At 53.1% G+C, this 17,090-nt stretch overlaps 1 protein-coding gene across 3 annotated transcripts in view; it reads right to left on the bottom strand.

The window, feature by feature from the left end:
• Nucleotides 1–208: 208 nt before the first annotated feature.
• The window catches only part of ST8SIA5 (ST8 alpha-N-acetyl-neuraminide alpha-2,8-sialyltransferase 5), a 49,641-nt gene continuing 32,759 nt past the window's right edge, over nucleotides 209–17,090 (bottom strand). For 2 of the 3 annotated variants that reach the window (XM_069468022.1, XM_069468023.1), the window contains 6 exons: nucleotides 15,519–15,611; nucleotides 8,241–8,327; nucleotides 5,564–5,708; nucleotides 3,202–3,314; nucleotides 1,828–1,920; nucleotides 209–677 (listed from right to left, as the gene is read on the bottom strand). In XM_069468022.1, the coding sequence (XP_069324123.1) occupies nucleotides 209–677; nucleotides 1,828–1,920; nucleotides 3,202–3,314; nucleotides 5,564–5,708; nucleotides 8,241–8,327; nucleotides 15,519–15,611 (1,000 nt within the window). The remainder of the gene's footprint in view (nucleotides 678–1,827; nucleotides 1,921–3,201; nucleotides 3,315–5,563; nucleotides 5,709–8,240; nucleotides 8,328–15,518; nucleotides 15,612–17,090) is intronic. The other variant, XM_069468024.1, reaches the window with a different exon arrangement.

Genomic DNA, 17,090 nt, shown 5'->3' with positions numbered 1-17,090 from the left:
CATGCTAGCTCTGGGCAGGTGGAGGCACAGCGCGGAGGCCAGGTCTGGGAGGCTGAGTACAGAGCTGCCTCTGCCCACGCCCCTGTCCCTGCCTCCCCACCCCAGGACCCAAGCACAAAGCTGAACTATTGAGGGGTTACAGCCCTAATACCAGGCCCCCACACCGCCCGGCTCGGGGCACCCAGTTTGCCCAGCAGCCTGGCGGGCATCAGCAGCAGCTGCAGGTGCCCGTGTGCACACGGAGGATGCCTCGGCTGTGCAGGTGCAGGAAGGTGAAGATCTCGGAGGGCATGGCGTGGAAGCCGGGGCGCGGCTTGACGTTGTCGTAGTAGTGGTGGGTGATGTAGAGGCCCGAGGGGTTCATGGGGAAGGCCCAGAAGCCGAACAGGTGCACCTCCTCGCAGAGCTCGAGCGCCGCGGTGGCCAGAATGAGGCCGGTGCTGATGCGCTTGGCGCGCACGCCCAGGCTGAGCCAGTAGCGCGACACGTTGACCAGGTACTGCGGGTGGAAGTAGTAGACGGCCTGCGGCGACTCGAAGTCGTCCAGCACGTACTTGACGCGGATGGACACGTCGGTGTTGCGCGTGTTGTAGAAGGCGGGCAGCAGCACGGACGCGTTCTCGTACACCTGCAGCACGCGGTAGAAGGGCCGCCGCCACTTCTCCAGCTTGTGGAACCTGCACAGGGGGCGCCAGAGCGAGAGGGTCAGCGCCCACCCTTCGGTGCTCCCACGCCCCTCGCTTCCCCACGCCTGCACCCTGGGGCTTTGTAAGGGACCGAAGGGACTCCTGAGGCCACCCTGCCTCCTTGCACTTCACACACTTGAGCAGACAGAGGTATCATCTTTCTCAGGGACAGTTGTGTTTTTATCAGTGGGTGCAAGAGAGAGCAATTGGGACCGAAAGGGACAAATATCAAGTGTGTGGCTGCAGGGGTGAAGGCAATGCTGAACCCAAAAGGATGAGGGTGGCCCAGGACGGGCTAGCTGGAGTGGAGGCTTGACCTAGAGGCCTCAGATCAGCCACCGGTACTATCTTCCCCAAGATCCCAGGGCTGGCCCCCACAGGCCTCGGCAGAATCTGGCTCCGCCTGGTAGCGGTGGCTTATCTCCTGCGGTTCCTCCGCATGAAGCCGCCTTCCCTCTTGGGCACTCTCTGGCCGCTCTGAGCGCTCCTTTACACGGTCACTCTGCCGACCCTGCTGACTTTGCCTGACCCCTTAAAGAAGTGTTCCTTGGGCATCTGGTCCAATTTAACACCCCCTCATCTCCCACCGTCCCCTCCTCTCACCTTTCCTCTGACCTGGATGGTGGGACTATGCCGAGGGTTGGGGTCTCAGCACCTCCACTGGAACCTCCCCTCCAGGAGGGGAGCCAGGTGGGGTGTTGAGATCTTTGCCTGAGCTCCTCCCCAAAGCCACACAGCCAGGGAGGGAGCTGCCTGACCCATCACACGCTGGGAAGCTCTCCGACCCAACTCCAGGTGAAGGTGGTCTAGACCAGCACTATCCGAGAGAAATAATACAGGCTACATCTATAATGTTAACTGTTCTAGGAAACACATTTTAAAAAAATAGAAATAATCGTTAATTTTTGTATTTTATTTAATCTACTATATTGAAAATACTATCATTTCAATATATAATTAATATAAAAATTAATGAGATATGTTAAGTCATTTCTTTGTATTGAGTCTTTGAAACCTGCTGTGTGTTTTACACACACAGTTGGCACATCTCAGACTGGACTAGCCACACATCCGTGCCCAGCAGCTGCATGTTGGACAGCACCATATGGGACAGCACAGTGCTAGAAAGAGGGCCACTGACCTCTCAGTGATGATGCTGGGGTTCACGGTGACCACGTCCGTCTTCACCCCCACATCCACGGTGTACTTCTCTGAGATGGGGGGCAGGTTGCACCTGCAGAGGAGACAAGGCAGCCAGACTGCAGATGGCCAGTCATTCGACAGGTCGAGCTGGGGACGGCGGGAGGGGAAGGATGGGATGGCAATCACGTGGGCAGGGTTCTCTGTGGCAGGGTAATAAGATAGCGATCCTTCTGCTCTTTATCACGCATGGGGACAGCAAACAGGCCCATCCCTGGTCTTGATGAAGTTCCAGTCATAGGGGACAGGAAAACCACAGCCAACATATGCAGTTACAAGCTTGAGTAGCCCCTGGACTGCTGGAGGTCTAGCAATGGTGGAGTCTGCACTGAAGTTCAAGGAGACCCCAGAGACCTAGGCTTCTCCCTGCAAGACCATCTTTAAAGAGGAGGTTTTCTCTGCCTCCCGTGGCAGGAACATGCTCAGCGAGGGCCAGGGGCTGTGGTGTGAGAGGAGTCTTAACCCCAGATCCTGGACTCAACTGGCTGTCCACAAGGACCATGCAGGCTGACTCTCGGCAGCAGAGAGGTGACCCCTGACAGCAGGTGATGCTACTTCCAAGCCTGGAGCAGGGTGTTCGGGGGCTCGCTTCTCCTAGAGACAAAAGGCTGGGGTTGTCTGGCCAGGAACCCAAAATATACAGGAGCCACCTTTATTTCAGGACTTCCAGTCACACTGAACCTACTCTACCCTCCCTGCCACCAACTCTGAGTGGCCCAGTGATTGTGCGTCCCTGACCCATGAGACACTCCTGCAGACTCACCCTGAGTTTCTCTGCTTTAAGTTCTTATTTTCAACGTGTCTTTCTTTACCCAGGCTAAAGATGTAAGTGAGGATCCCCAGAGAGATAAGGGGGGTGGGGGCTCCACATAAGGAAGAAGAAATACAAGGACCAGTCTCTGCCTTAGTTAAAGCTAAGCTGAAGCTAATATTCATGTCCACAACAAGGCTGCTTTGGTTGCAACCAGTGCTTCTGGAAGGGTGGCACCCACCCAGGGAGACGGCCGCCCAGAGCACCTCACTGACACATCCATATGGCCCCTGAGTCCTCAGCGCCTTCACACTGGTTATGCCCTTTGCTCCTTACACACTTCCCATTGTGCAGATGTGGAAACTGAGGACCTGAGAATTCAACGACTCCCCCAAAGGGATGGGGCTGGAGAGAGGAAGGGATACCCCAGGGCATGAGGGCTTGCAGGGGAGGGGAGCAGGGGTTAATCACTTGAAGGGTAATATTAGGGCACACAGGGGAGGAGCACAGAGGAGGAGGGTTGGGGGTCCACGTGTCAGGAGCAGACCGAGGGCGAGTCTTTACCGGAAGACAAAGTCGGCGCTGTTGATCTCCCTCCCGCAGCGGCTGTTCTTTAGGATGCCTCCGTTGCCCACCACCGCGCACTTCTTAAACTGTGACCGGTAGTAGGGCATGTCCTGGGGGAGGCACAGGCACAGCGATCAGGGCCAAGGCCACCCCTGCCGTCAGCTGGTGCTCTGTAGCCACATCCACCACTACCAGCTCATGGCCCCGTGACACAGCCCCGTGGGAATGCGGGAGGAAAGTGGTTTTCCACTTTAGAGAGGGGAAGAGTGGTCAAGAGACTTGTTACTATAAGAAGGCCCCAAAGGTCCCTCCCATCTTTGGCACCCAGGGGCCTGCTGGGCGGCTTTCCTTCTGGCACACACCACCGGCCAGCCCTGCGTGAGAGGGGCCGGCTCCAGGCGGGGTCTCCCGGAGAACCACACTGCACTGGGATCATCAGGAATTAGGCTAAAGCTAAAGGAGACTGTCACGTTCATGGCCCACTTTCCCTGGAGGGACAGGCCCAGGGGGCCAGGACAGGGAAAACCAGGGTGTCTCCCAGCCAATGGGGGAAACTGCGCTATTAGACTTTTACCAGAGAAAGGAAAATAAAGTCATCTTTGGAAAAATCACCAAATGCTTATTATGTTCTGTATGGGTGCTTCCCAAACTTTTGTAAATCAAGAACTACCTGGGCTACTTGCTGAAAATACAAACTCTGGCCTCCATCTTAGCATCACGACATCAGAATCTCCATGGTGGGGATCAGAGGCTGAGAAGCTGAATTTTTTATAAACCCAATGAAATACTTATTTTAAGGAAGTTTGAGAAATGCTGTTCTGTGTCACGTGCCCTCATTCAGGAACCAGCAAACTACAGCCCATGGGCCACATCTGGCCGACCACCTGTTTTTGCATGGCCTGCGGGCTAAAAATGCATTTTATATTTTTAAATGATTGGAAACAACCCAAAGGAGAATATTTTGTGACACGTGAAAATTATGTAAAATTCCGATTTCAGTGTCTAATAACACCTGAAGTGGAACACAGCCACTCTCGTTTGCTTACTCGGGTCAGCCTGTGGCTGCTTTTATGCCAGAATAACAGAGGTGAGTAGTAGTGACAGAGAGAATCTGACCTACAAAGCCTCAGTTACAATCTGGCCCTTTCCAGAGAATGTTTGGTGACCTCTGCTCTATGTCCCTGCAACTCAGCAGTCCATACCCCTGGCTCTCCCGTATGTCACACCAGGCTCTGCTATACCCACTGATGTTAGCTGGAAGTTTACCTGCTGTCACCAACCTCATGTTCCAGGCCTTGCAAGACCCAGCTTGTAAAGGTGGCTCAATGCCACCCTCCTCTAGCACTGTGAGGGAGGAGAACACTTCTGACACCTCTCACCTCCACTCCTTGTCCCCAGAATGCCCGAGTCTTACCAGTGCACTCTGGGACCAGGACAGAATACAGGGAAACTCTGGGCTGTTTCATTAGCACTTCTCCGAGAAGCAGCGAAGCCCAGGCCCTCAGATTTCTTCCAGAAAAACCTACACACGCCCCCACTCAGCATCTCTACAAATTGGACCCACTAAGTGCTGCCCTGGGCCTGGAGTTCTCCAGGCTGTGGATATGAACATGCCTCATGCAACCTTCCTCCCCTACAGAGGTGGCGCCACCACCACACCTGGGTAACTGTCAGACTCACCTGTAAATGCAGGGTCTAGGGCCCCTTCTCTGAGAGTGGTCAGCCCAGGTGAGCGCAGGCGCCAAATGTCAGTGATCTGAACAGTTTATGTCTGTGGATCATTCATTCTGTGGTCCTCACGACCAGGGAGCCACCATGCTAGCCCTGAACAGCCTACCCCCAGAATTCTTTTATGTGAAAGGAAAAAATAAATGCCTACCTTGTTTAAGTCTCTGATATTTTAGATATTCTGTTAGAAGCAGCCAAACCTATTCCTCATCCAAACCCCGGTGTTATAGACAAGGAAACTGAGGCTTTGAAAGACAAAATAACCGCCCAAGTTCATCCATATGATCTAAATCTTTCAGTGCCTTGATTCGTATCAGGTGTGCTTTCTTGTGCACACAACCTTTGCGTGCATGTTTCTGCTCTTGTGGCTACCTCAGGTGGGGACAGATGCTTAGTCATTCTCCCAGGTACCTGCAGGATGTCCTCTGCAAGCAGTGCAAGTACCCAGAATTTTATAACCATTTTCTTGCCAAAAGTCACTCAAGTAATAGCCAGTTGGCATGCATCGGGCCCAGACAGAACCCCCAAGGAAATCTAGAGGGAGGTCTACTGGGCCAAGCAGGACCGAGAACACTGGGTGCGGGGGCAGAACGTGGGTCGCGCACCCAGACCACCCTGCCCAAAGCGGCACCTTGGGAAACATGCGGAAGATCTCCTGGTTGATGTGGTAGATGCCGCTCGTGTCCACCTCGTACTTGAGCTTCGTCCCCAGGGGAGTGTTCTTCTGGGTGGTGAAGAGAAAGGCAGGGGCGTTGCAGCACCTGGACAGAGTGGACCTGCCGGGCAGGGGGACAAATGGAGAGACCGTGATGCAGGGCAGAGCAAGGTATCACGAAGAACAGAGGGGCTGAGGAGCTGCAGCCTCGCCCACCCATCCCCAGGTTCATCCCTCCCCCTGCACCTGTGCTCCACAGTCCCCTCCCCAGGCCCAGGCCTTTCTGCCTCTCCTGACGCTGCCCCTTGGCTAGGTTTCTCTCCATGAACCCCCAGCTGCCCCCGTCCCCACTGACCACACTCGCCTCTAAGCACCGGGACTCCCTCTCACGTGTGAATGACAGCCCTGGATGGCAGGGACCCTGCCTTGCCGAAGCCCGCACAATGTTAGTCACTCGAGTATCCGGCAGCCAGGTGCCTGCCAATTGTAGGACTTGCCATTCCCCATTCAGCTTTCACCAAGATCTGCAAGCATTCTACCGCTTCCTGGAAACGCGCTACTTCTGCTTCATTTATCCAGCCCCAAATGAACACCCAGGGGGGCAGAGCTCTGCCTTCGGTTCTTGGCCCCATGTCAGACTCTAGACAAGGTGCTTACCTTGTCTGGTGGGGTCACAAAGCCAAGACACACACAGTCAACAGTCTAGACAAGGTGCTTACCTTGTCTGGTGGGGTCACAAAGCCAAGACACACACAGTCAACAGAAATGGGTAATTTCAATCATTTAGAAACTGATTTAGGAAGAGGGAGGGTCAGAAATTGGGATAGTAGGTTGATACTGGCTCGTTTCCTATAGAAGGTACAACCTGATTTCCAAAAGAAGTTTTCCGGAGTTCATTATTTCAAATCTATATATATTCCACTGGGTTTTAACACAAAAATATTCAAACATGAGCTACAGAAGGGTTAAACCTCAGATGCAGGCTTTAAAACAAAAACAACCTCCAAGGGAGAGTGTGGCTGACGTGGCAGGCTGGGGAGTCGGCCAGGCCAGAGCAGCCTGTTTCTTTTCCTCCCTGCAGCTGCTGTTCCACCTTGGCTGTGAGCTCTCCGAGGAGTGCCTGCGAGGCTCCGGGATAGGGTCAGATCCTGGGCACACCTTGCTCCTGCTGCCCCGACAGCCCACAGTCCTCTGCCCCAGCCACAGAGGATTCAGGACCCACCAAAGGGCACAGGTCACCGCCCCCTTCATGTCAGGGGCTTTGGGCCCACAAGGATCCACTTCCTCCAAAAATAGCAGCAGCAGCCTGAGCACACACTGGTCACCTTCCCTTGACACGGGCTCCAGGCACTGTCATGTCCAGGGTCCAGCCAGCCCTAAGAGGAATGGAACTCCCTCTCCTTGGAGCCCATGCAATGACCACTAAGGATGAGGAGGGACTTTCTGAAAAGCTCCCTCCAAGGTCTGGAATGGAAACTTGGGTTGCCAACCTGGAGTCAAGAGGCCTGGATTCTAGCTTCTCCTCTGCCCCCACAAGCTATGGGGCTCCGGAAGGTCTCTCCATCTCGGCCTCAGTTTCCTTATATGTAAACTGCAGGGCTGGCTCTTCCACCTCTAACCCCCTGTAACTCTGCGACTCCAGCTTGCCAGCACCAGGAAAGCTACAGGAATTATTTTTTAAGATTTTATCTCTTGCAGGGACTTCACATTTCTAAAAATGTGCCTCTTAAAACTACTATTCTACCTCTAGACTTGGCCTAGAACTGAAGCAAACTGGAAGAAATGATTTATAAAGGAAATACCAAATGCTCAGTAATATTTGCTTTTCACAACCTCCTGTGTAGCGCAAATTTTGGGCTGGGTGTGGTGGTGGCTCACGCCTGTAATCCTCGCTCTCTGGGAGGCAAGGTAGGAGGATCGCTTGCGCTCAAGAGTTCAAGACCAGCCTGAACAAGAGCGAGACCCCATCTCTACTAAAATTAGAAAAAAATTAGCCGGGTGTCACAGTGCACACCTATAGTCCCAGCTACTTAGGAGGCTGAGGCAGGAGGATTGCTTGAGCCCCAGAGTTTGAGGCTGCAGTGAGCTACAATGACACCCTACCTAGGATGACAGAGTAAGACTTTGCCTAAAAAAAAAAAAATTTTTTTTGGATACCTGCTACCTGTTTTGTTAGCTCCCATGGGAGAACTTTAAGCTATAGCTCTGGCCTCTCTGGGAGTTCATAATCTGTTAATGTTGGTTAGTTAGAGAGAAGTTACAAAATAATCTACAGCAGGGCTCACACATCTGGTGTCAGCTGGAAGGACCCCAGTGCTGGGTGAGAGCAGCTGCCCCAGGACAGGGAAGGTGAGGATGACGAGGCCACAGAGGATGTGTCCTGTGCCTTCACACAGGCCTACCCTGCCATCAGCCACAGTTAACCTCAGCTGTGTCCTGGAGATGACACCAGTGACCTCGCAGGGCTGCCACAAGCACTGAGCGAGAGAACGTGGAGGACAGCACCTGGCAAGCTGCCCACTCAGCCAGATCCTCCCCGCTGCCTGGATTCCTGAGCCCAGTCCAGGCCCGCTCTGGGGAACATGGCCACCGAGAGCTGGGGCTTGCAGGCTGAGCCACACGAAGAGAAGGGAGGAAGACGAGTTATAGATACTTGAACTGGTTGGCCTCGGAGATGTTCATCGCCCATTTGCACATCTGGAGGCTCTTCCACCTGTCGAACAGCTCCGACTGCTTCACCCTTGGGAGGGGAGGACAGAAGGGTACGTCAGGGGGCCGGGAAGGACAAAGCGTGATCATTCCCAGAAACTCTCCCTTCCTGCTCTTCCATGGCCAAGTCCTGGGCCGGCCCTTGGCATTAACTATATTTTCGTATTTTCTGTATTCTTGATGCTCTGGCACCTGGAGCCTCGATAATTCCTGGAGATATGAACACCTCTCCTGCAAGCGCGCCTTTCATGCACAAACCAACCCGCCTGGAGCCCATACCCTCAACCACCTCCTTTATCGGCAGGACACCAGTCCCTGCGCTTCAGACCCTGCTGAAATTATTCAAACTAGACAACCCTAAACCTGTCTACCCTACTTACCCTGCCTCGTCCGTCCTTCCCAAGCAAACCTCATGGAGGCTCTTGCCCACAACACCCCTCACTTCTGCCTCCAGGCCGGTCCCATGCTGTCCCACGCCACCCTGCACAGTGTGCCTCCTGTCTCGTGGAGTCATTTCCACACCTGCTATCACACAGCATCATCCTGGCTCACCCTCTGCTCCCCAGCCCCCTCCCCACTCCCTGCAAGCCACTGGCCCCTGAAGGAGCTCCCTACTTGGCCACTGCCTCAAATACCTCCTGGAAAACACATCCCGGGCAGTACTCCAGGAGGGGTCCCAAGCTCGACTGCTACCAGTGTCTGGGCCCTACTCTCTGTGCCTTCAGTGCCCTCATCAAATTCTGGACCAAAGTCGGGCCCTGGACACCCAGCCTGGACTCCTGGCTCCATCCGCAACTTGCAATGTGACCTCAGGCAAGTCATCCAATCTCTCTGAGACTCAGCTGCTTTATCTGTAAGATGGATATAGCAGCAGCTGCCCTGCTGACCTCAGAGGTTGTTGGAGAGATCAAATGGAATAATGTGTGCAAAAATATTTTTTAAATTGCTTTACAAATGCAGAGAACCCTTGCAGATGAAGGGGTGACCCCAGGCACTGTTCTCCCCAGGCACACATAACATTCCAGAAGAGGAATAAAAAAGGTATAATCCAACCAGATAAACAGAAGGACAGGGGCAGGAGGGCACCTCCGTGGAAGAGAGATGTCAACAAGTGTATGGAAGGAAGAAGGGGTGACGCAAGGACAGGATGGCACACCCCAGAGGACCTAGAGTGGATCTGGGTGGAAAATTCTAAGAGGTGGGTGGAGGGTGGGAGGGAATGAGAGTCAGTTGTCAGTCCATAGGCAGAACCATCAAGCCCACACTCCACCCACCCCCGTGACAGCCAAATATTGCATGTCCAGTAGAGGAGGAGGAGGATGGAATCAGACTGTCAGTTCCTCTCTGAAAAATATATCATTCCCAGTTAAAAGATCTGGCCAATCTAGCAGCAAAAAGGCCAGCAGCATTTTGAAAAACTTCAGACACAAAGCTCTTACCGGTTTCTAATTGTTTAAAGTTTAAATGTGAATAGATAACTGAGGATCTCATGGTTAACCTGAAGGTGATAGATCAAGATAAACCATCAGACACAGTGATCACCAAAAAAACTATTCAAGGAACAAAAGAGAACTAAAAAATATCCTACTTAGTGTCCCCAGAAATATTCAAGAAGGAAGACATCACATCCTTAAAAACAAGAATAGACTTCTCTGAGGACAAAGAAAGAGCTCTTGGCAGGGACGGTTTCATCAGAAGAGCTGGAAGATGAAGTCAAGGGATTTTCCTAGGATGTAGAATTAAAGAGCAAAGAGAGAGAAAAGATAAGATTAAAAAGCATGCGTGCTAGAGGTACAGTCCGGAAGATCCAGTATCTGACTCTCAGATGTATAGAAAGAGGAAGGAGAGAAAAATGGAAAGGAGAAAATGTAAAGAGAGATCCAAGAGAAAGTCTGAGGGTCTGGACAGGCCCAGATGAAGAGGCTTCACTGGATGAGTCTGTCCTGAGGCTCACCACTGGGACATCTCGGAACTGTCAGGATCTGAAGATCCCAGAGGAAAAGAAAAACAGATACCTCCAAAGAAACAACCATTCTCATACTTCTCGTGTAGCCCTGGATGCTAGAAGGTGGTGGAGAAGGTCTTAAACATCCTAACGGAAATGGTTTCCACCTAAAATACCAACCCAACAACCCAACAACCCGACAACCCCCCAGACTGACAATCAAGTCACAGGGAAGAATCCAGTCACGGAGACACAGGACCCAGAACCTTCCCTCTCAGCCACCACTTCTTGGGAATTTACTTGAGAATGAGTGGACATGAAAGGAAGGCATAAGAAAGAAGATATGGGAATTAAGCAAAGGTGAATCCAGCCTAAGAAGGCAGAGAAGGGACGGCTGGGACAACAGCCATGTGACCCACCAAGAGAGCTGCCAAGCTGCAGCGAGAGCATGAAGGGAAGCCCTAAAGGGAAAGCATGATTGACGGAGACGCAAAAAAAAAAGGGAGGCAGAATAGACAGGAAGAGAACAAAGGGGCAAAGACGGCTAGAAGCTCCAGAAAAAAGGGGGAAGAAGCGGCACAAGAGAGGAGCTGGAGCCCTGGTGCCTCCCCGGCCTTTGGTGAACAATGTCCACATTGTCCCAGGAATGGAAAACACTATTTGCTGATCTTCAAATTTTAGAGTCAACCTCTAGAGAAAGCCCCAAGACAGGCCTGCCATGGTTACAGATAGAATGTAAATGTTAGCAGCCTTGACATTTTAAAAGTAAACTCGTGGATGACCGAAGCCACAGGCTGGAGGGGGTAATTTTAACAGCCTCATCTTACATGGTGCGGGGTCAAGAGATACTGTCTATATTTGGTAGAACAAGAAATAGATTACTGAGGTCATCTGCAGATAGGAGAACTAAAAACGGCAATATCCTTCAACAGGGAAAACGTGGGGAGGTGGGTGGGCTCAGTGGAAGGGAGGGGGTCCTCGCACACCCAGGCAGGATGTGTGAACCCGGGGAAAGTCAGGAACCAGCAGCAGGCGCGTATCATAGACATAATTACCAGAAGCAGCAGCAGAAAATGGACAGGAGTTGGGCTGGGGTGAGGCGTGGGGTGGGGACTGTGGCTTTTTTATTATTATAAGCTTTTGTGATCTACTTGATTTTTCTTGTGCAAGAGATGGTGATCACAATGAGATGAGAGCAGCAATCATCTCATTACCCTTCTTTTTCCCACTTTTCCTGCACGGCCTCCTGTTTGCACCCGGGTCTCACCCACTCCCTCTGTCCACTCATTCATTCACCACGTGTGTCCTGAGCCCGCACAGGGTCAGACTCAGAGACACCTGAGCCCGGGGCCCGGCCGTTAAGGAGCCCCTGACTGGCAAAGGACACGGGGTCATAACACTGCAGCGGCACAAAGGGGCCTCCCAACCCGGGCAGCGGCATCTGCCCAACTGGCCCCAGCTCCCACTTCCCCCGGGGCCTCGGTACTGGGTTCAGCGCAGAGTCCAGCCCCAGAAAGACGGGGAAGGGGCAGTGGGAGAGGCTGGCGGGGGGTTCTCGGGCACGACTCCCAAGTGGGTGTGAGCACAGGCAGAAACCGAAACTTCCTGTTTAAAAATAAAGAGGCTCGGGAATGCCTAAAAGCAAGTGTGAATACTTTCAACAAGAATTAGTGACACTGCGTTTTCATGGCAAACCATCACGGAGTGATTCCTCACGTATCTGACATTGTCAGGGAGCGAGGCATTTTCCATGTGGGAATTTTCTGGCTGACTGATTTTTACCATTGATTTCAGCAGTTTTGGATCACAGTCGTTCCCAGATGAATCACACACCTCCCTGTCTGCTCAGACAGAACACCAGCTGACATCTGTGTGCCTGAAGGGACGGAAGCTCTTTTGTCCAGCCCCCCCATTCACAGATGGGGGTTTAACCTTTTCCCGAGGACTCTGGGTCGGACCCACCATTCGTCCTGCTCATGATGCTAGGCTGGGGCACAGTGAAGCCCCCGGGTCCCCAGATGGTGTCAGAACCACTCAGATCAGAGTTGGCCTCTGGGGCTCTCTGATTTCAGTCCTGGAGGACACAGTGACCCTCAGCGTGTCCTCAGGAAAGGAGCAGAGAGCTTGCTGTCCCCAGATGTCACCAGGCTCATAGATTCATGCCCCATGAGCAGCCCGGCCTCTCCTCTCCCCTTGGGTCCCATGTGCTTGGGGACCACAGCGTGGACAACAGGACAACTGGAAGAGGCAGGAGTGCAAGGCCCCACAGGATGGCTGCTTAGCCCAGGAGCCCAGCCCTAGGGCACAGAGCAGGTGCCCACAGCAGAGATGAGAACACCCCAAATACCCCAACAGCAGTCCATGACAAGGGACAAGGGGTGGGCACAGAGCATGGGGAAATAGGACGCTGTCCATCACAGCTCACTGCATTTGTGTCTCAGGCTCAAAACAACAGGCCCAGGGAACGTCTAATCTGGCCCTAAGAGGAAGCTGTGATAGGGGCTGGCATGAGCTGGATTATGTCCCCCCCAGTATTCATATGTTGAAAGCCTGACCCCCAGCACCGCAGAACGTGTCTATTTGGAGATAGGGTTGAAATGAGGTCCTTCGGGTGGGCCCTAATCCAATCTGACTGGTTTCCTTATGAGGACACAGACCAGACACAGAATGAGGGGCGACCATGTGAGGACACAGCAAAAGTGACCATCTGCCAGCCAAGGAGAAAGAACTCAAAAGAAGCTAGTCCTGCCCACGCCTTGATCTCAGACCTGTAGCCTTCAGAATTTTGGAAAAATGAAGTTCTGTTATCTAATCCACCCGGTCTGTGGCACCTTGTTACGGCCGACCTAGCAAACTGATACAGTAACTACACCAACATGTAGAAAATATATGAGTAGAGGGACGGGAAGTGACACGGAAGGAGGACCAATTCATGGGGTTTCTCAGATCTTCTTGTCTAGATCTTGAAATAACCACAAAGAGCCTGTGTCTGTTTTATAATTTTTAAAAACTGGCCAGATGTGGTGTCTCACGCCTATAATCCCAGCACTTTGGGAGGCTGAGGCAGGGGGATCACTTCACTTCAGCCAGAGAGTTCTAGATTTGCACAAACATGTAAGAGCCTGAAATCCTTAGATTCAGAGAAAAGATCCAGGCTCTCTGCTATGAGCTTATGAATTCGGCTCCTGACCACCATCCTTGCCACTAAATCACAACTCCTCAGTCGAGCGTTTCAAACCACCAATCAGCTCACACGCCCCAGACCCTGCTTAAAACCGCTCCCCTGGCTCCCACTGCCCCTGGGATAGAGATAAATCCAAGCTTGGGTCTGCACCACGAGGCCCCACACCGTCTGGCCCTGCCTGACCCTCTGGCAACACAGCTTGCAGCTTCCGCGTCTCCCTCTCACGCCAGCACGCAAGCTGCCCTGACCCTGCAGGGCCTGGGACACAGCGGGCTCCCTCCTGGCACAGGGCCTCGGTACACACTGTTCCCTCCACCTGGAGTCCTCCTGGCCTAGTTAACTCCTGTCACCCTTCAGACTGGAGCTCCAGCATCCCTAACTCGGGGAAGCCTTGCCTGCCCACCCCCTGCCCACCCAGCCTGGGTCAAACTCCCCGTCACCGCCTTGGCTCCTCGGGGTGACTGGTTATTAACGTCTGTTCCCCCCACGGGCTGTGAGCTCCAGGAGCGCTCCATGAGGGCAGGCACATGGTGGCATGCGCTCAACCAGGGCCGGGAGGAGTCGATGGGGGGTGAGCTGCCTCACATATTCCTCTCTAGGGAGGGTGCAGAGACCACTGCTTGGTGCAGGGGTCGTAAACTACGCAGCTAATCCCAGCAGCACGTTGGACTCATCCTTGGAGTCTTCCAGCAGCTGCTAAGCTGTGGAGTCTGTGCACGACAGCCCAGAAAAGCTGCTGCTTGTTCCAAAAAAGAAAGAAAGAAAGTGGTGGGAAGGAAAGGGAGAGACAGGCCCTGACATTTACTGAGCACCTATTACGTGCGCTGCTACGCATGCAGACTGCCGGGCCATCTACTTTCACATGTGTTATTTCAGATCGTCTAGAACAACTCTTAAAAGGTAGGTAATAGCGTCCCCATTTTTATAGGTAAAGAAAGGCTCAGAGAGGTTCAGTAATTTACGTAAAGATTCAGCGCTGGCAAGGCCGAGGCAGCTTTGCATCTCAGGTCTGCCCACCCCCAGGCCCACGCCCTTCCCAGGGCCCAGGCTAGAATCGTGTCAGAAGGCCAAAGGAGCAGGGGCCGAGGTCCCCGGGGTTATGTCAGGGGCCCGTGAGTCCCTATGAGCACCCAACGTTGCCGCCGCTGAACACTATATTTTTCCACATCCAGATATAACTGTTTCCAAATAAATATAGATCCTGTCATGACTAACACAGTATAAGTTCCTCTAAATGGCTTTGCTGAATTCATGGCAGTTCCATAAGGGACAGAAAACCCAGGTGGGCACATGGCCACTAAAACGCTCGGCCTCTAACGTGCTGTTCCTCCCGCAGGTTGTAACAGAGCCGAGGGTGACATATTGTTGAGTGGGGAGGGGGAGCTCTTTTACCATTTGTGCAAAAAAAAAAAAAAATTAAAGAAGGTCCATACGCAGATGCCTGTTCGTGCACAGACTCTCTCTGGAAGGAGGGACAGCACGCATGGCTGCCTCTGGGGAGCAGAACCGTGCCAGGGGACTCTTCACCGAATAACCATCTGGACCATTTGAATTTTGCATCATTTAAATAATCAAAAAAAAATCCAATTTTTATTGAAATTAAAATTTTAAAAGGCCATAGCACGTACTCTCACTTTCTCTGATCACAGAGCACAGAGCGTCCCTCCTCCTCCTCCCCTCTCCTTCGCAGAACTTGAAACCAAATCTGCTTCTGAATCGCCCTGATTGCTGAGTACTTTCAGCCTACGGTGCAAAGTACTGAATTTCAGGTAAGACATTCCTGTGCCCGCTTCGATTTCTACACAAGAGGAGCCCGGCGATAATAATCAAGAAGACTGGTAATTGAGCTGGGGACTTTAACACCCAAGTCATCGGCGGTGACCTTGCAAATTCGGCCTTCTGTCATAAAACAGGCACAATCATCGCTGTGCTCCAGGCCTCCAGGGCTTTCCAAATGCCAGTGGCCCGGGGAAGGAGACCTACTTTCTGCTCTCTGGGGATCTACTGCGTGTTTCCTGTTTCCTTCTGCCACGCCCGCCCCCACCCCACCCCTACGTGCACCGTGCGCCCACCCCCCAGCCCGCCACACTCACATGGACAGCACCTTCACCTCCAGGATTTCGTGCCTCAGCTCCAGGCATCTTGTGGAGTTGTATTCAAAAGGCCCCTCGTAAAAGTCAAAGTACCTGGGAATGAACAGGGACAGAGGTTACACAGACAAGCAGGCCAGGTCTGGAGGCCTGCAGAGGCTCTTATTCAGGGGTGGCTGTCTGTTCCCATCAAATAAGTAATGCAAAGCAGCCCCACCCCAGCAGATGACCGGTGGGGGCTCCAGGCAGAGCACAGGGCCCTCTGGTTTGATTGCTGGGTGGTCAGTTACTCTCAGCACCCCAGCTGCGGAAGTGCTCCCCTCTAGAGAGGGTGCAGAGACCACAGCTTGGGACAGGGGCCATGAACAATGCAGCGTGTATGGGAGCATGAACCCATCTCAGCAAACAGAGAGAGTCAGAGCAGATTTGGTTTCAAGTGCTGCAAAGGAGAGGGGAGGAGGGATGCTCTGCGCTCTGAGATCAGAGAAAACGAGAGACCTGAGTCCTGGAGGTGACAGCACCGGGAGTCCAGCAGTGAGCCTTCAGGCCCCCAGCCAGGCCTGCCCTTCCCTGCTTTCTCCTCCTCTTGGGAAAACCTCCTGAGATTTCTCCTGTTTTTTCTACTTTGCAAAGCATTTCCATTTCCATCGGTTCACTTGATCCTTGTGCTCACACTGAGAGATGACCTTTCTTCCTCCCCATTTGACAGCTGAGAAAACTGAGGCTGCCCAGACAGGGCTCCAAGCCACAGTGTCAGTGCAGAGCAGGATGGGGGCTTGGTCTAGGCCCAACTGGGGAAGAGCCCAAGCCCTTTCCAGCACCAGCTGGCTCCAGGCATGCCACAGCCACCTCAGGGTCCCTCTGCCAGCTTCATGCAGAACATCAATACCAATTCAACCAACACCAGCTGAGCCCTTACCACAGGCCAAGCGCCAGGCCAGGCATTTGATGTGGATGGATGCATCCACTTTTAATCTTTCTAACCAGCCTATGAGGAAAGTGACCATCACCAGCATCATGAACAGGCTCTGGGAGTAAACTAACGTGCCTAGAGCCCCCACAGCTGGAAGGTGGCAGAGCCACGACTGGAGCCTCTGCACTGACAAAAGCTGCTCCTGCTGCCACTTGGCTATGAGGACAGCTGATGTCCCCTGAAAAGGGCCCTCTGGCCTCCCGGGGCAGAGGCCGGGTGAGCCCTCTCCTCATGGCCTCTCCTCCTGGTGGCCAGAGGCTGGGCCGGATGGAGCTAGGAGGGTTGGATCCCAGGACAGCCTCGACAGCACGAATCAAGGAGCTTGCAGGGCCAGAAGCCTGTAAATGTGGGGACAGTGGCCTCACAACAGGCTGCCTGTGAGAATCAGAAGTGAGGGTACCCCGGTGGCTGCTGCTGGGCTCTGCGAGCCAGGATCAGGCATCCCTGGAGTCGTTCCCAGAACCCCTCCCAGCACCGGGCAGCAGGCATTTCCCACGCACCCTTACACACCAAAATCATGTGTGCAAACTCTGTACGTACCGCTTTAGAAATCCTGAAACATTCTGGCTTCTTTCTAAAATATTTGTATTTTTATTATTGCT

The sequence above is a fragment of the Eulemur rufifrons genome, chromosome 5 (assembly GCF_041146395.1).
Source record: "Eulemur rufifrons isolate Redbay chromosome 5, OSU_ERuf_1, whole genome shotgun sequence".
NCBI lineage: Eukaryota > Metazoa > Chordata > Mammalia > Primates > Lemuridae > Eulemur > Eulemur rufifrons.
This window is presented reverse-complemented; position numbering and strand designations above follow the sequence as displayed.